Source organism: Polistes fuscatus, unplaced genomic scaffold (assembly GCF_010416935.1).
Source record: "Polistes fuscatus isolate 324 unplaced genomic scaffold, CU_Pfus_HIC Scaffold2, whole genome shotgun sequence".
In the NCBI taxonomy this organism is placed as follows: domain Eukaryota; kingdom Metazoa; phylum Arthropoda; class Insecta; order Hymenoptera; family Vespidae; genus Polistes; species Polistes fuscatus.
The window spans coordinates 14,438,364-14,457,510 of NW_025113096.1; the positions used below are offsets into that span (position 1 = coordinate 14,438,364).

The following is a 19,147-nucleotide window of genomic DNA, read 5'->3' on the forward strand; positions in this document are numbered from 1 at the left end:
GTTCCATGGCTTTCTTCATACATTACACTGTATTACTCTCTTTTTGTATATTTGTTACATCTAACAATTATACTTTTTTTGTATTCTTTGTAGAGAACATTTTTTTATAATAAAGAGACGAGCGACAACAATATTTGTAAATTATTTAGATATATAAATTATTATTATTATTATTACTATTGTTATTATGTGCTTATATCACAGAATGCTTTCATTATGAAAATAATTTATCTTCTTGAGTCTTCCTGAAGAGTAATTCATCGATTATTGTATATATCAGAAATCAAAGAAATTCCAAATGGGAAAGAGAAAGTGTAAAGAATGAATGGAAGAAAGGAAGGAATAATACATATTCTTTGAGAGAAAAAGGAATTGTGTTAATTTTGAACTATTAAGTAAAATTAAAATCTCTTTAAAATTAGTAAAGAATTAAAAAGAATATTTCAACATGCCTTCAATGACACAACGAAGAGAGTTAAACAGGGTGCACTTGATTTTCATTATGTATTAAAAATTTATTATTATTATTACTATTATTATTATAATTATTATTATTTAGAGTACGTAAGAAATAAATAAAAATTTCGTTCATGCTAGTGATCAGTCGAATGTATGTTAAGAGTGAAGTATGTATGCTTTTAGAATGGTTAATAATTCAAAGCAGTCACAAGATTTTATACTATTATATAAATTCGCATAGTGTATGATAAAAGGAGTGAATAAGGAATGGCACTAAAGTATTGTATAAGTGAGTGAAAGTATTCATAAATTGACATATTTGAATGTATGTACAGAAGTTTAGATTTAACAGTTAGATAGTTACGATGATGATGTAAGGTATATCAGTTTATCAATATAAATAATAATGCAAAGTTAAATAAGTCCTTTTTTGCGCTTAAGTAAAGGAAAAAAAAGTAAACTAATTTGCGTTGTACTTAATATTATTTTGCCAAGAAAAGAAGAAAACTGCAAAGTTCTAATTTGAAATACTTTGTATGATTAATATAAGTAATTAAGAAAATTTTGTTAAAGATCCATCATTGTTTGGTCAATTAGAAATTTTCAATTTTTTTCCCTAGCTTTGTATAAAGTAAGTTATGTAAAGTAAACATATAAAACTATATATATAGATTTAGAGAGAGAGAGAGAGAGAGAAGGGGAAAAGAAGAAAAAAGATTATTAAATAAGTTATGAAAATCTTCTCAGGCCAAACCCAGAAGATTTATTAAAAAAAAAGGTTAGTAGATCCTAGAAAAATTCCTAATAAGAGTAAGCTTCTCATTATTTCTACATATTATTACGATTGTATTATCTTTTTTATTTCCTTTTTTTTATTTACTAAATTAATTGGATGTTTCAGATAATTGATATTTATTGAGAACTGATAAGAAGAAATATCGAGAAGAATATGTAATCACATAGTATTACTGTAAAGAAAATAAGAAATAAAATTGAGTACTAAAAGGAATATATAATATTTTTCATTATTCGTGATGTAATCTGAAATGAGATGACAGAAAAAACGAATGAAAATAAAACTTCTAGCAATGCAATGTTAAAGCATATCTGATTTTATAACTTATAAATTATTAAAAGAAATTTGAAATATTATTAAATGAAATTATAGATGGACGATGAAATTTTGAACATCCAAGGAAGTATTCAGGCAAGAATAATTAGAATAGAAGTAAAAGTACATTAAATTTTTTTTTTTTTGACAGAATAGATTGATTTTATTGTGAAGTGGTTTAAAATATTTTTCTCTTTATTATAAATCTATTAGAGAGAGATAGAGAGAGAGAGAGAGAGTGGAAAAGAATACTATTTTTCTTTATTAATTAATATGTATTAATTTTATTTTTTTTTTTATCTTTTTTTTCAAAATTTTTCTAAAGTTTTTAGAATAATAAATAGTAAAATAGGTAGAATTTGAAACAAAAATGATATTCTTCGTTACAAAATATATTAATTTTCTTTTTTCAGATACTCACATATAAGAAAGAAAGATTGGACGTAAAGGCTAAATAAAATTAATTGTACCCGTGTACATATACGAAATTTTGATTTCTTTTTTAATATTTGCATGTTGAGACGTATTTTTTTTTCCCCCCTAATTTGGTGATTTTCATTCTACTAACGGTGTTTATACTTGTTTCAGAGAAAAATATATCAGGAAGCAGAGAAAAAGAAGAGACGTTGAAAGAGAAAAAACATCAAAAGAAGAAGAAGAAGAAGGAAAAATGAATATCAAGAAAATGAAGGAAGAAGAAGATTTGAAAGATTTAAAAGATGAGGATGAGGAGGAAGAAGAAGAACAAGAAGAAGAAGAAGAGGAAAGAGTGCATCAGGAAAGTACATTTGTGATTTTCCAATTTGTTAATGCCGGTGAATCGATTTCAGAAACAAATACATTGATAAGGAAGAGGACAACAATGGATTCTTCAGTAAAAATGTACAAAGAAAATGTCGAAGTTGATTTATTGGATAAAATACGGAACGTTTGTCCATTCTGTGATAAACAATTTAGTAACGAACAGAATGTTGAACGGCATGTAATGGTAGTCCATCAAAAACAATACAAGTGTGATATGTGCAAGAGATCTTACAATACGCAGACTGCTCTTGATGTGCACAAGGTGATACATAGACCAGATTATTTCTTCGAGTGTATGGAATGTCATGTGAAGTATAAAAGCGAGGGTGGTTTGAAACGGCATAATATACGTGCTCATGACAGGAATAATCCAGTTTTTGTTTGTGAACAATGTGGTAGAAGTTATAAATTAAAGATAGATTTAACGAATCATATAAAGAAAGCTCATCCATTTGAGTTACAAATTTGTCGGTATTGCGGTAAGGAGGTAAGAGATGTTAAGGGACATGAATATATTCATCAAAGGAAGGCTCATAAGAAGCTCTACAACTTTCCTTGTCATCTCTGTCCTCAAAAATTTTGTCATAGAAGTCGATTGGATAGACATTTGTTGCAACACGAAAATGGATTCAAGTGTACAGATTGCAGTGAAAGTTTTATTGGAAGTAGAGAGTTGAAAAGTCATAAACGTTTTAAACACAGTAGACCAAGTAGTTCTACTTGTATTTTTTGTCAAAAAGTGTTTACATGCGTTAGCAATTTTCATCAACACGTTCTAACTCATGCTGGAATCCGACCATATAAGTGTGACATCTGTGAAGAAGATTTTACGCAACGATCCAGCCTTCTAAGACATCGTAGAAATCATCCAGGACCACTTCCACCGCTGGTCTTACCCAGTCCACAAATTGCAGAACTTGCCAGAAGTTATATGCAGAAATTTCAAAACGGTCAGATAGACAAAACATCTCATTAAACGTGCATACACGTTTACGAGTCTCTCTCCATAGAAACGTGCTTCGATTGGAATAATTTATTTTTTAAAGAGATATATATATATATTTTGGAATCTACTTTTATTTAAAATTTTAATCTATACAGAATATTCTTTGTATTTGTGTGTTTGTATACTACACAATGAATCAATTAATAGTGACAGTAAAAAAAAAGAAGAGATTTTGTCTTTTTTCAAGTCGGTAGATATTTAAATTTTATATAACAGAAAATTTATTAATAAGAAAACTTCTTTTTTGTTGATCTATACAAATACATTTAAAGTTAGTCAATTTTTATTTTATCCCTTAAATTAAAGATTTGTTCAAAATGAATTATGAAGAAATATTCTCTGATAACTTATTATATTTTAAATGTAACTAAAACTTGTGAAAAAAATAGATTGATGAAATCAAAATCATTTTTAAGTGGTCTAATTAACAATTAATAAGTATAAATATATCAAACAATATTATTTAATTAATTTTTGCATAAGAATTGTTCGAAGTGTAATATTTTTCCTTTTTTCACCACAAGTGCTTAAATGAAGATGTACAGAATGAAACTCAAGTTAATTATCATGTATGATTATAGTTAGGGTTACAATTATTATACAATCTATAGTTGGATATATATATGTATGTTTACTGTCAATGTACAGAATTCGAGCATTGTATAGAATGTCCAACTAAGATTGGGCAATGTATATTTTGAGAATATTTTTCGTACCTTGCCCGGCCAAGCTCTAGAATGCCTAGAGGGTTTTGATCAATCTAAAATTTATGCTTCAGTTGGTTATGTTTAGAGCATTGGCTATGTTAAGGGGGAGGGAAGTATTTTTAAGCTCGTGTAACTGAAATAAACCGAAAATTTTAAAATTTTTTCACAATGTTCTTAACATAGCCAACCTAAGCATATATTCTAGATTGCCTTTGGGCATTCTATACAATATCTGGATTTTCTACATTGACCGTAATATATATAAATATTTCATAAAAGTATTCAGACTTTTGAAAAAAACATACATGTGATTACAGATACGCATAAAAATAAAATATAAGAATGAACGGTCATAAAATGTTATTTTGTGTATGCATTATATGAATTTTATTTGTGTTATATATTGTTTAATGATATGTATTATGAAATAAAAAAATTAAATGTGTATATATTTATATTATAGATTGCTGATAATACATATATGACAAAAACATGGTGATTTTCTTGCAAGTATTACATTTCTATATGAATAATAAACGTTTTAAGCGTAAGTTTTCTTATTACTACTGTGAAATTATGAGTATTATAAATGTATATGTATATATTTGTATATATATATATATATATACAAGTATAAGAAGTATCATAATTTAGAAAAAAAATTGCAGATACTTGTGAGTCCATTGACCGGATGATTTAAAAATGAAAATAAAATTGTGATCATTCGATTCTAATTACATTTCATTGTTTTAGGATGACCAATAACAACGATCCTTTATACATCCAACCACGTGTAACGATGACGGTGGGTAATGAGCCATTCTACATAGCATCTACTCAGAATGGAGCACAGAATATCAGTGATGATAATACAGTAGAACTTCCTAATACATCGTCAAGTAATATTGCAGCTCAATCCGAAAGGTAGGATGATTGATTAATAAGAAATTTCATTTTTTTCTTCTAAAGAAATAAAATGTGAAAACTGAGATTTTTGTTAATTGTCACATGCTAGATATGATATTAATTTTTTGTAAAAGAAGTCAACACATACATGACGATAAATCAGATGAGTTAATCTTTAGAATAATTACTGATTGGAAAATTGGCTTTGAAATGTTTTTAGGTGTAACTCACTCAACTCACTCGGTCCATCTTTTCTCACAGTGAAATTGGGAGATGACTACTTTCGCATTCCAAAATCTTTAAGCGTTTTTATGATGAAGGAACCAAACCCAAACGAAAATGATTCTGTAAAGAAAAATGTAGTGAAAGAAAAGAACAATGATAGTTCTATACAAACGAGAAGTAAACAAAAACGTATTAAAGAAAATATTGATATTACGGATGATTTGGACGATACTCCTCTTGATTTTAGAAAAATGTGCGAAGAAAAGAATTTAAAAACAAAGTCTGATAGATTGGCTAGATTAAAAAAAAAGCCATACTCCTGTGAGATTTGTCACTTTACTTTCGATCGCAAGAGTAAACTCACCAGTCATATGTTCAAACATAGTAATTCGAGGCCTCATAAGTGCCGAATTTGTTCGAAAGGATTTAAAACTGGTGCTTATTTATCAAGACATATGGAAATACATGACGAACCGGCACAATTACATGCATGCACATTGTGTGATTTCAAAGCGAGAACAAAGCCATATCTTAAAATTCATTATATTCGTAAACACACGGAGGATTACAATTACAGTTGCGAACAATGTGGAAAAATGTTTAAAGTTCAATCAGACTATACTACACATATGAAGGATCATGATACTGAATCTTGCGTTTGTGATATCTGTGGATCTTCATATCCAAGCAAAAGCTCTCTCTACTTTCATAAACATTACAAACATAAGACCAAAATCAAGGAATTCGAGTGTTCGACTTGTAGAAAGAAATTTAAAAGTCAAAAGAATCTTGATAATCATGCAGAGTTACATAAGATGAAATATGTTTGTGAACAATGCGGAATGGAATTTAAATTTAAGTATGGCCTAACGAAACACTTGAGAACACATTCTGGTGAAAAATCTTATCTCTGTGCGATTTGTGGGAAAACATTTGGTTGTTTGAGTTCCCAAAAAATACATCTGCTCAAACACGTTGGCGAACGTCCCTACGTTTGTGATATTTGTGGTCAAAGTTTCACACAGAGATCTCCAATGATGTTGCATAGAAGAAAACATCCTGGTGTGCATCCACCACCACCTCCAATCAAAATCACTAATCTATTGCACGGTGTACAAGACAAGATCATCATAAACACGAATGTAAAATAAGATTTGTAATATCTTTTTCTCAACAAGATAAACGCACAAAGAAAGTTCATTATGTATGTACATTAAGCTTAATGTCTTTAAAAATTATTATGATCTATTTATTAGCATTGTTATTAACTGAAAATTACACAAAAAGAAAAAACGTGCTTAGAAAAAAAAAGAAGATGCAGATAAGTAACTCGTAATTTCAAAGTTTAAGATTATTTTTACTTAATTCTTTTTTTCATTAAATCGTCACAAGTTTATTTAAGCCTACGCTCTTAAACTATAATATTTTCTAATGACTTGTGAATTTAATTTATGACTTTTTATACTGCTATATATACATAAAATGTAAATTTATTTTCTCTAGCGTATAAAGAAAAAAAGGAACAGTAAAATATGTTTTAATAAAATATATTTCTCTGGGATGATGCAATGTACAGCATAGAATTTATGTGATATGTATTTGAATTAAATGTATGTTTTTGATAAATGAAAATAATATTTACTGTTATCGCAAAAATAATTGTATTGTCGAATATCTTTATGATTTTTTATGTTTGTATTTATTTTTTATTATATACAAACAGTGGAATATTATATCTTCTTACGTAAATAAGTCGATATAAAATAAGATTTTTAAAAAGGATATCATTTGCGATATTTGCTCGTACCCTGCCATTGATGATCATTTTATTGTAAATACATTGGTCTATATTTAAAATATAATTTTGTAAATACTCTATATCCTAACTATTCGCTATTATTATTTAGAAAAATTATAAAATATAATAGGAAATCTTTATAATATTTTATGTTAAAAATAATGAAATTGATTATTATGATTTTTACAATTTTTACAGTGCACTTAAATACATTTACTTTTAATATAACAATAAAATTTACAAAATAGATTTATTACAGCTGCTCCATAGCTATTCGACTATTCGAATTGCAAGTGAGGAAAGTGTTTGTGATCTTCTGCATAATTTAAATTGGTATCTTTCTCTGATCCTAAGATAATCCAATTAACATTATAAAATTTCTGACGTAAGAGAATTTATGTCCCTTTCTCTATTATCTACGTATATTTGTATATGTGTGTTAATATACATATACACAAATTTATTGTTCTAGTAAGAATATTTATCTATATATACAATTTATTTTTTATTGCATACATAGTTAAATTAATTTACTAGTATATTTTCTTTTTTCTAACGAAATTAATAGTAATATATCATCCTACATTTTTAGGTTCGCAGTCCAAGATCCACTCGAGCAAAATTATCTCTTAATACACAGAACTGACGAGTACTATGCAGTGCCAATAACGATGAACAACTCGTTATCGATAGATGAACAAATAATGAACTCAGAAAAAGCCGTAATCGAAATAAAAGTAGAACAACCTGCAGATGAGTGCATTATTCCAGATGTGCCAAATCCATTAATAACTACCAAGCATCTTGAACAATCGAAAACGAATGTGACCTATGTATTTATATGTTACGTATGTAAGAAGTTTTTTGATACAAATTCGGACCTGCAGTTTCACCTGATGGATCACAACATACGATTACAAGAATTTTTACAAGTGTTCAATGTGTAATATTTTGTTGAAGAACAAAAAGTCTTCGAAACTTCATATGAAAACAAATGGCTCCAAATCTGAGATGCGTTATTGTAAAAATTGTGAATTCAAATCTGTAAGGAAAGAAAACGTAACGAGTACTTATTTCAAAATTTCTCGATTCTGTTGTCCGCAGTGTCCCAATCTTTATAATCACAAAAAAGATTTACTAAGACATGTAAGGAAGAAGCATTACCAAAATGATTGCATTTCACCAGAGAATACACTTGTTAGAGATGAAGTAGTAGTTCGATTTTGTTGCCCATATTGTCCGAAGAAGTATAATTTCAAAGGAGATGTAAAGAGACATATACATATAAAACATGTCTTAAAAAAGTATATGGAAGATATTTATCCTATGGACAATATTGATAAGAATAGTAAGCTCATTACAAATCCATTACCTATTGGTTGGAAACATAAAATCTTAAGAGCAAACGAGAGAGATAAATCTAAAAATAATCATCAGTGTCCTCATTGTAAATGGTCTTTCAAAAATGCTTCCGTTCTCGAAAAACATAAGCTACGATATTCGCTTAATTTTTCATGCGACATCTGTAAAGCGAAATTTAAATATCAAGGTTCTTTTTTGAAGCACAAAGCATTACATGAGATTTAAAAAAATTAAATTACGAGAAAAGGAAATATTGTTATTGGTAGGAGAAATTCTATAAAAAGGACTAAAAAGAAATTAATCGAAAGAAATTTGATATTTTAGAATGTTCGAATTATTGATTTATTGTTGTAATATTTAAAAATGTAGGGTAGACCAAGACGTAGGTGGAAAGATAATATAGGATCGCGAATAGAGGGATCTTGCTCAAGAATGGAAGCATTGGCTGGCGGGATTTGGTATTTGGTATTTGTGACAATGAGCTTTTTTTTTTTTTTTTTTTTTTTTTTAATACCAAAGATCGTTAAAATCCGTTAGTGCTTCAGTTTAATGTCTCCTTGTAAGTTTAAATTATAATATGAATACAAATTTACATGGTATATAATATGTATATAGTACCCACATATTTACGCAAATCTGTTTTATCGTTTATTGTGTTTATCTACTTAAGGATATTGTAATATAAAATACTTCAATACATATTTTATATACATATCTTGATTCAACGTTCAATTTTGATTTTGTTTTTCTGTATTTTTATCATCAAATATTACGCATTAACAAATTTTTACATGTAAAAAATTGTAGTTAGAAATGTTACTAAAACCAATAGCATATAGTGCAAGTAATTGAATAACTACTTGCACGGTAGAATAATTATTACGAACAAAAAATATTTAAGATACTATATATGTATATACAAGTTTGAATAGAATTTTAACATTGATACAACAATTACATTCTTCCTGTTCAAATTAAATGAAGAAGATAAAGGTGGAACAAAGAAAGAAAAATTTTGATGGATGCAACACAATCAAATAAAAGAAATTAAAATATGATCGAGAAATTTAATAAATTTTTAAGACAATTGAAGAAAAAACGAACATTTATAAATTAGGAGAAAACAGATTTCTTTTAATATCTCAAAGATTATGTTTAATAAAAAAAAGATCGAAATATCATAAACATATATTAAAGTATTACAATTTTTATTTAGCACAATTAAACGTTTGTGCTAAGAAATACCAATATAAAAATAATATGCAGAGATTCAAAGTGAAAGTACACGAAGAGACACCAATTTATACATGTCCATACTATAATTTTACCATAATACGTTGCTTTTACCTACAGGTGAGAACTATTAATCCTTAAATAATTTTATTTACAAAAAAATTAAATAAAAATCTATCACAACTTTAAAGAAACTATTCTTTAACGACAAGTCATTTTGTAGGTACACTTCGTATGAAACAATAGTTTTTTTATTTCGCATACAATATATGTGATCGAAATATGAAACATTTGATTACTTACGAGAAAGAAAATTGTATTTGTGATCAATGCATCATCACTTTTATCCAACAAGATATTCTTGTACTTCTATAAGAATTATGAGGACAGAACAAAAGATTTGAAGTATTAATTTCCTATGTGTAACAGGAAATTTAAGTCTCAAAAGAATCTGAAACACTCATTAACGTCAACTTCAATTACCATATATGTGCGATAAACATAGAATGGAATTAACATGTAAAACGAAGAAAGTGAAGAAAAACATTGAAACATATTCCTATGAAAAATCATATTTCTATTACATTTGGAAATGCAATGAACAAGAAAGTTCATTTCTTGACTCACACATATATCAGAAATTATTTTTTTCTATTTATGGATAAAATTTCACTTAACCAATATTCTTTGGATAATGAGGAAAAAAACATATTGATTATTCAGAGGCTACTTCATTAATGTCCATTAAGGACATCTTTGAGAGTGTTATATGAAATGCAAAAACAGAACGTTTAATTCATAATAAAAAGAAGTATATAGTAATTACTCTAACTCAGATGTCTTCTCAAAGAAAAGAACAGTCTTTTTATATTTTTATATTTTTTGTAAACTTTGATAATTCTGTATTGCATTTAAAAAGATTTTAATATTTATATTTTGACTTTAACGATTTAAGTAGTGCAATATGCAATTTTCATTGTAGATGAAAATAAATATGAGCAAGAGGATGATTAACACATTTGATATGTTTCATTAGACCTTTACTTGCAGATACTAAGAATGTATTTTATTGATTTAAGAAAGTTAATGTACTTGTGTGTGCTATTTTCAGAATGTAAGAAAACGTCCTTATCATAAGAAGAATACTCCTTATTTCTGGAAAACGATGCTAATATTTCTAATCATATGACGTAGCAATTTATTTAGAATACGTATACTGATGTTGATAATTCTTGTTTTAGGAAATCGATTCATCAATTAGACAAAAGAAGTTTGGTCAAAAGAAGAAATTCGGCAATACGCACGAAATGGAATGTTAAGAAATGTCTGGACGAATCACAAACTTCCTATTCAAAGGATTCTCATCTCAAAAGCATCAGTTTTCGATACGAACGTAAAGCAGCAATAAAAATGTTGAGGTCATCAAGCACACTGAAAACGAAAAGAAATCGTGTAAAAGAAAATACTGAAAACGATAATAAATCGCAATCAGCAAGTAATGAAAAACGTACTAATCAGGAAGTTCTTTACAAGAAACGAAACGATGGTAATTACACATGTGACATTTGTCAAACAATATTTGAGCAAAAGAGCAAGATATTACGACATATAATGAGTAAGCATAGCTTTCATCGACCATTCAAGTGCAACGGCTGTAATAAATCTTTCAAATACAAATGTGATTTGAAGGCACATAAATTGATTCATCAGGATTTGGACATCAGTTTGCTTCATTGCTGTGACAAGTGTGACTATCGTACGAAAACGAAAAATAACTTAAAGTCTCATTACATTAGAAGACATACCGATGATTACAAGTTCGCATGTGAACACTGTGGCAAACGCTTCAAAATGGAATGGGATTTGAAGTTTCATATTGGTACTCACAGTAATTCACGACATATGTGTGATATTTGTGGAAAGTTTTACACTAGTGATTACTCGCTCTATAAACACAGAAAGGTTGCTCATTTGAATGAATACAATTTTCAATGCGACGTGTGCAACAAAAGGCTTTTAACTCAGGAAAATCTTGACAATCATATGCGTCAACACGATAGAACGTACGAATGCAAAGAATGTGGCAAGATCTTTGCAACAAAAAGATATTTGGCTACACACACGACCACTCATACGGGTGTTAAACCTTACGTTTGTCAAATTTGTAAGAAGAACTTTCGTACATCTCACATGAGAAACACGCATCTATTAACACATTCGGCGGACAGGCCTCATGTTTGTGATCTTTGTGGACAAGCTTTCAAAAGACGATACTACATGATTGAACATCGAAGAAAACATCCAGATTCTCATTTATCCTCACCTCCTATACCATTTTGAAAAAAATAGAAACATTTTAGAAGTCAATATTGATTCTAAATCGGAGAATGTAACTTAATAATGCTTTTCATTAATGTTTCTTTTATCAATAATATTTATATTATTTAATAAATCAACATAGAAATTAGTTAATGTGCTTATATGATGTATTTTATAATATAAATATCACAGTTGTACATACTTAGATATATATTTAAATCATAATACTTGTCATATCTTAAATATCTACGTATGTATTTATATTTACGCGCGTGTGCGCGCTTGTAATGATATAAATTAAATATATATATTTTATACATGTATGATTTCTTAAGAATTAGTGGTCGATTCTGAAAACTAAGTATAACAAACAGAAATTACTTACAATTTTTTTTTGTTAAATGATCTCATCGACAATTATTTTGCACAATTGGCTCTTATAGTCGCGGAGTAAGTAATGTCTCAATATGTAATCAACATCATATAATTTCACAAGATAATAATCATTGTTTTGTCATTCTGTTTTAGAGATCAAAATTTTATAATGGAGAATTCAGAAATGGATAAACTTGGACAACCAGTTGAAGAAAAGGATTCTCTTTTATTACTACAACATGATTGCCCCAGCATCAAATTGCAATATTCATCTATATCAAGAACAGTGGAGAATCAAATAAACACAATGTCATCATTGTTATCTGTGAAGAAAGAAACGGGGGAACATCGCATTAGTGCTCAAGGAAATGCAATTATAAAGTACCATAATTGTGATCGTTGTGGAATGAAGTTTCCTTTGAAAACGATGTTGAATAGACACAGATTGTCCCACAATATCAAACGTTCTATTCCAAGGATCAAATGCTCAAGAGAAAAATATGGATACTCTAAAAACTCGGATTTACTGAAGTACAGTAAATCTGTATTTGGACAAGTTGAAAAACGCGATTACACTTGCAATCTCTGTAATTTTGCATGTGGAAAAAGTATCAATTTGACCGTACATTTGAAAAGAAAACACGGAATAAATGAAGTTAAATCTGTTTCGAAAAGTCGCAAATATTCTTCCAACGAAGGTAATTCAAGCAAACGAAGATCTACGAGAAATAAAAAAGTTTATCACTTCTGCGACATTTGTGATTTTGAGTGTAAGCAGGGTGACATTCTAGCTGCACATGTGGCACAATGCCATCGAAAATCAGAGAAGAGAATAAAAAATTTATCAAGCAGGTCAACCAAGTGGAATTGTGGAGTCACAAAAGCTGAGGAAGAAAAGTACGATAAAGAAGTACAACAAAATTCTCCGACTTTTTCTTGTTCATGTTGTACATTCCGTTGTAAAAAGAGATCAACTATGACGAGTCACGTTGCCAAGAAGCACAACAACAAAACTAATCTAGAAGAATGCTGTGATCTTTGTGACTTCAAATGTGCAAAGAAGAGTACACTTTACTCACACAAACGTCAACATAAAATTGAAGCCTTGAACAAGGTTTATGCTTGCAACGAGTGCGGCTTCAAAACGATTAAGAGAACGTCGTTGTATTCTCACATTAAAAGAAAGCACAAAACTACAAGATCTTGTACTGGTAATGACCAACCAGAGTTATTTTATTGCAACCAGTGCGATTACAAAAATAAGAACAAATATGAACTAAAGGTTCACGTAGCTAGAAAGCATACTGACGATTTTAAATTCTCTTGTGAAACCTGTGGAAAGAAATTTAAAGTCAAAGGTGATCTGACGAATCATATAAGATTCAGTCATCGAGAACAACCAGTGATTTGTGACGTCTGTGGAAAGACTTGTCTAAATAGCAATTCTCTTTACGTGCATCAAAAGTTTGCTCATTACAAAGCTAAGTACGAATGTCAAGTATGCAAGAGACGAATGGTGAGCCAAGAAAACTTGAATGAACATATGATCAGACAGCATGAGAGAAAGGAGAATGTTGTTTGTGAAGAATGTGGTAAAACATTTTCTAGAAACAGCAGATTAAAAGTTCACATGAGAATTCATACAGGAGATAAGCCTTATACTTGTACCATCTGCAGCAAAGCTTTTGCACGTAGAACTGCATTGAAGCAACATCTTCTCATACATACTGGTATGAGACCATACGTGTGTGACATTTGTGGAAAGGCTTTTACTCAGAAACCTGGATTAATCAGTCATCGGAAATCTCATCCTGGATCTCATCCACCTTTACCAAGAGTTCTCATCGATCATATATTGAATGACGTTATGAACAATTAAGACTGCTTGATTTTCCACCGATTACGTGTTTCCAAATTACTACTTTTCTAGTGCTTTTTCAATATAGCCATATGGCCCAACCTGTGCTTTTTACAATATTTTGTTATTAGCTCATTTTAAAAAACGTAGATAAGAAAAGTGTCGAAAGGAAAATACGTTAATGTTATTATTCTTTAATTATTATTAATATTTAGATAGACATACGTGTATAGATATCTTTTTACTTAAAGTGCAATGTTTAAAATACCGTTTACAGGGTTTATTGGGTTTTGACTATTATCCATTTTAATAGTTCACTTGTAATCTTTCACGGATTTTCTTATAGTAACATATCCACATCTGTTTTACAGTGTTTCTGAATTATCGATGTTCTTCACATTTAAAAAAAGAGGAAATCATATTTTACATTTATTATATCTATATTTACATTCATGTGTGAACTAGTATATGGTTAATTAAATATAATGTATCATTCGCAAAGTGATAAAAAGTTAACTGAAAAAAAATAATTATTTGATATATATACATATATACAGTAAAACTAGCGTCTTTCACTGATTAGAACACTGGTTTTTGATATACAAATATTTTTCTGGGTGTATATTTATGCATGTACGATATATCAATGGAAATTAAAATTTCTCCAAATTATTTCAGATGCGAACAATTAGTTTAATAATTACTAACGAACATCTTCACCCTGGTAACTTTAATTTCATCATTATTATTACCAATTTATTGTAATATAAGTGACTTAAATAGAAAAATTATAAACTTTGAATATTTCAAAGGCAGAAAGATCCCATTATAGTCTTAAATGTTTTTATGATAAACTAAAATAAAGGAATATTAACGCATTATTATAATCTTTGTTTTATCTATTCGATACTAGTCTGATATTTCTCTATAATTTTCAGGATTCTAAACGGAGATGGACGTTTTGTGTATGGCAAAGAATCGATCCAAATGCAACCATGGCAAGTCGTCGATTTGGAAGGCTGTCTTTACTACGCATTTATTCCAGCTAAACAAGAAAAGAAGTTAACTGAAAGAAACAAAATTAATTCAGAAACTCGGGGGATTAAAAAAGAAATTTTCGAGGAATCACTACGAATTTCAAATAAAAAGGATCTTCCGTACACTGAAAAACATGATACATTTTACACTATGAAAATAAAGAAAGAAGAATCTTTTATGGATGAACAAGCAATTACAAACGATCAAGAAACATACGACGAAGATAGCAAAATGTATGCTTGTGAAGAATGCAACATTTGTTTTCCAGTAATCCAAATGTTGAAACGTCATAAAAATGCCGTACATGAACAAGCCCAGCGATACAAGTGCAAAGTCTGTTTTAAAATTTGTCGTAGCTTGATAGCTTTCAAGATGCATGTAGCCTTAGAACATAAACCTGAGCAAGAAGAGAACATCGATGACGTGGAGAGCCTAACGTATATGTGTAATTATTGTAATTACGAGAGTACAAATAAATCTACTCTCTATTCTCATATTAGTAGAAAACACTCAACTCGTCGAACTGGTAGAAGAAAAACTAATCGTGGAATTCTCTCTGAACAGGAAGAGTATGCTTGTGATGTATGTGAATTCAAATGTCAGACTCGAAGACGTTTAAAGGAACATCTTGAACGTAAGCATGCATCAGAATACAAGTATGATTGTGAATTTTGTGGTAAGAAGTTCAAAGTTAAAGGAGATATGAGATTACATGTTCGTTTCAAGCATAAAGAAGGCCCAATAGTGTGTGACGTTTGCGGTAAAACTTGTTCCAACAGTAACTCCTTGTACGTCCATCAAAAGTGGGCTCACTTCAAGCCCAAATATGAATGTGCGATTTGTAAGAGAAGAATGGTGACCCAAGAAAATCTTGATCAGCATATACTTCTTCAGCACGAACGACGTGAAAGTTTCGTTTGTGAAGAATGCGGAAAATCCTTTTCTGAAAATCATCGATTGAAGCAACATATGATGACTCATACAGGAGATAGACCTTATGATTGTCACATTTGTGGCAAAGCGTTTGCTCGTCGTACTGCTTACAGACAACATCTTCTTATACACACAGGAAAACGTCCATATATCTGTGATATTTGTGGTAAGGCCTTCACGCAGAAACCTGGACTGATTTGTCATCGGAAATCTCATCCTGGAATTCATCCACCCTTACCAGTTGTACACATCAAACACATACTTAGCGATTTTATGAAAAAGGATTAATAATAATTTATAAGATAAAATACAGTCCATCGTACTTAGTTTCTATATAAAACAATGAACTATTTAATATTTAATATAGTTCTCGAAAATTGCAATGTTTAAGGCAGAAAAGAAGATCTACTATAAAGCAATATGAGATTTAACTATATTAAAAGATTTTTATTTAGGATGACAAAAAATAAGTTTTATATTTGATATATATTCATATTTCAAGTATTTAAAATTACTGTTTTTCTTCAGTTATATAAGTCTTTCTGAAATTTTGTATTTTGAGAAAAGCTAAGTTATATGATCAGAAAAAGCAAGGATTTGGCATTTTTGATCACGTAATTAATTGTGATAATATTATTTGTAAATTTAATGAGCTACAATATATTTTAATTGGTTGATTCTAACTTCTATCGTAATAAGAAATATTATTATATTACATTTATAACATATTTAATTATAGTAATCATATAAATTAGTATGAAAATATTAATTCAAGACGTTTTTAATAAAGTATGATTTTAGACAGATATATAATATGCGTTTTTTTATATAACAAATAAGAGTAAGTTTTTAAAATTTATTTTTATGGTAAGTAAAATATATTTTGATGTATATATAAACATTTTTTTTATTAAAACTTTACAATAAAACTGATACTAATTAGTTTTAAGAATGTTGCAGCTTATTTTCTTTGGCTTTTTTTAGAAGTGGTTTTTGGAAAATGTAAGTAATTTTTTAATGTTATATATTATTTTAATAACAGATATTTTAGACAAATTTTGTTTCAGAGTGACTGACAAAATTATGAATGACTTCAACGAAAATAATCATTCAAGAACCTTACAAATGGTGAGAAAAAGATACAAATGTGAAAAATGAAGCATCACTATTATTATTATCACGTGTAAAATAATACATTTACTTGCTATTATGTATCATATTTTATTTGTTTATTACCACAAATAGAAAAAAAAATAACAAAAAAATAAAAGAATAAATACCTTAATATAATACCTAATATTTTTTCAAAAAACAATCTAACAGCCCTTAATTCAGGGAATGAGATCATTTCTATCATGATCTTCGTTAATTATTACTATGAAAGTAAGTAATTATAGATTAGAAATTGCCATTAGAATGAAATCATCATATATTTGTTATACTCTCTTTTCTGTTTTAGAGATACATCAAAGTAAATAAATAATAATCACTTGAAAAACACAAAAATACTTCAAATTAGTGTCTAAAAAAGAACTGATCATTTTCAACATATTAAATTAAACATAAAAAAAGACCAGAAATCAGAGCAAATATCTTATTATAATTATATAAGAGAGTTGAGAAAAACAAATATTCTTTATGAAAACATAGACTGACATTGGAGAATAATTAGTAAAATTTTCTTCAACGAAGGACATTTCAGATTTTGCTGGAAATCAAGAAGCATTGACTTATGTGATATGTTACTTCAGATGCAGCAAAAGATCGATCATGGTCGCTTATGGCGGAGAATTCTAATGGAGATGGTACAACGAGCAAAAATGAAAGTTGCTAGAAGAAACGTAAATTTGTTTGTATCGTTTGTGATTTGGTATGGGCAAGAAAAGAAATGCTATGGTCACACTTTGTACGAAACCATACTTAACATTATTGTTACTTCTGCGAATACTGTAGCAAAAAATTCAAAATCAAAAGTGATCTTTCGACACATACAAGACTAAATTTATCGAGAATTACCAGTGATATGTGATGTTTGTGGAAAAGTTTGTAAAAACAGTAGTTCGTATATTCATCGGAAACATGTTCATTATAAGGCAATGTTTGAATATCCAATGTGTCATAGGTGATTGGTCACCAAGGAGAACCTGGACCAACATGTTTTGACTCAACACGAGAAAGAAGAAAAATCGGTTTGTGAAGAATGTAGAAAAACTTTGAAAATTATAATCTTCGTGAACAAAGCTTGTACTACTCATAGTAGTCTCAACCAACATCTTCTCCTACATACCAGCGAACGAATTTTACACCTGTGACGTTTATAGCAAGTCGTTCGCTCAACAAAATCTTATATGCCACAGGAAGATCTATTCAGGAACTCTACTACCACTACATATTATACAAATCGATCACATCTTAAAAGAGTTCATAAAGAAACGAAATCGATCGAAATATTCTTGTCTTGTATTTCTTGAATTCTCCTAATTAATAACATTTTTCTATTTTGTCAACGAATTTATTCATTATCATATTTATATATTATATTTAATTATCATATTTTTATATAATTTAATCGTAATTGCCTTTGTAGTTAGTAACACTTGTAATAGTTTGAAAATCTATTCTTCGAAAGAATGCGATTTACAAACATAAAAAGACATGTTCAAGGAAACGTTTTAATTATTTTTGATATTTTTTTTATCATTAATAAAAATTCATGCGTTATCACGTCGTATAAAGTCTTCTGCATAAAAATCAAAAACTTATTAAAGAAACTCATGAAGCCGAATTTGGTAATATGAGTTTTTTTTCGCATTATGATTCTTTTTCACAAGAATATACCAATTCTTGCACAAAAACTAGGCGATAACACATCTACAATGTATTTTTCGATATAGAATTTATTCACACGTAACTTTAGCTAGAAACGTACACCTGCATAAATTAAAAAAAAAAAACAAAAAAAAGAGAAATCTGACAATCCCTAGTATTAACGTAATTAGAACAAAACAAAAGA

General features: G+C 28.8%; 6 protein-coding genes and 2 long non-coding RNA genes across 8 annotated transcripts; all 8 read left to right on the forward strand.

Moving 5' to 3' along the window:
- Positions 1-162: 162 nt before the first annotated feature.
- On the forward strand, positions 163-1,468 carry LOC122516884. Its single transcript, XR_006303685.1, has 2 exons — positions 163-1,237; positions 1,361-1,468. It is a non-coding gene; the product is annotated as an uncharacterized LOC122516884 (long non-coding RNA).
- Positions 1,469-1,510: 42 nt separating this feature from the next.
- LOC122516075 (zinc finger protein 675-like) lies at positions 1,511-3,532 on the forward strand. Its single transcript, XM_043633628.1, has 2 exons — positions 1,511-1,554; positions 2,267-3,532. Exons 1-2 carry the CDS (start codon positions 1,511-1,513, stop codon positions 3,348-3,350), a joined length of 1,128 nt encoding a protein of 375 aa, XP_043489563.1. The 3' UTR covers positions 3,351-3,532.
- Positions 3,250-6,504, forward strand: LOC122516874 (zinc finger protein OZF-like). Its single transcript, XM_043635072.1, has 3 exons — positions 3,250-3,324; positions 4,841-5,011; positions 5,214-6,504. The coding sequence occupies exons 2-3, from the start codon at positions 4,842-4,844 to the stop codon at positions 6,367-6,369; spliced, it is 1,326 nt and encodes a 441-aa protein (XP_043491007.1). The 5' UTR covers positions 3,250-3,324; position 4,841; the 3' UTR covers positions 6,370-6,504.
- A 1,354-nt stretch (positions 6,505-7,858) lies between these two features.
- Positions 7,859-8,619, forward strand: LOC122516882 (zinc finger protein 319-like). Its single transcript, XM_043635079.1, has one exon. It carries the CDS (start codon positions 7,956-7,958, stop codon positions 8,601-8,603), a length of 648 nt encoding a protein of 215 aa, XP_043491014.1. The 5' UTR covers positions 7,859-7,955; the 3' UTR covers positions 8,604-8,619.
- Positions 8,620-9,527: 908 nt separating this feature from the next.
- On the forward strand, positions 9,528-12,249 carry LOC122516879 (zinc finger protein 28-like). Its single transcript, XM_043635076.1, has 3 exons — positions 9,528-9,731; positions 9,835-10,725; positions 10,853-12,249. Coding segments are annotated over exons 2-3 (1,101 nt in total). The 5' UTR covers positions 9,528-9,731; positions 9,835-10,723; the 3' UTR covers positions 11,952-12,249.
- A 29-nt stretch (positions 12,250-12,278) lies between these two features.
- On the forward strand, positions 12,279-14,848 carry LOC122516873 (zinc finger protein 271-like). The gene is made up of 2 exons (XM_043635071.1): positions 12,279-12,380; positions 12,459-14,848. The coding sequence occupies exon 2, from the start codon at positions 12,475-12,477 to the stop codon at positions 14,182-14,184; it is 1,710 nt and encodes a 569-aa protein (XP_043491006.1). The 5' UTR covers positions 12,279-12,380; positions 12,459-12,474; the 3' UTR covers positions 14,185-14,848.
- Positions 14,801-16,808, forward strand: LOC122516875 (zinc finger protein 135-like). The gene is made up of 2 exons (XM_043635073.1): positions 14,801-14,887; positions 15,102-16,808. Exon 2 carries the CDS (start codon positions 15,151-15,153, stop codon positions 16,420-16,422), a length of 1,272 nt encoding a protein of 423 aa, XP_043491008.1. The 5' UTR covers positions 14,801-14,887; positions 15,102-15,150; the 3' UTR covers positions 16,423-16,808.
- A 568-nt stretch (positions 16,809-17,376) lies between these two features.
- Positions 17,377-19,140, forward strand: LOC122516883. The gene is made up of 2 exons (XR_006303684.1): positions 17,377-17,517; positions 17,594-19,140. It is a non-coding gene; the product is annotated as an uncharacterized LOC122516883 (long non-coding RNA).
- The last annotated feature ends 7 nt before the right edge of the window (positions 19,141-19,147 follow it).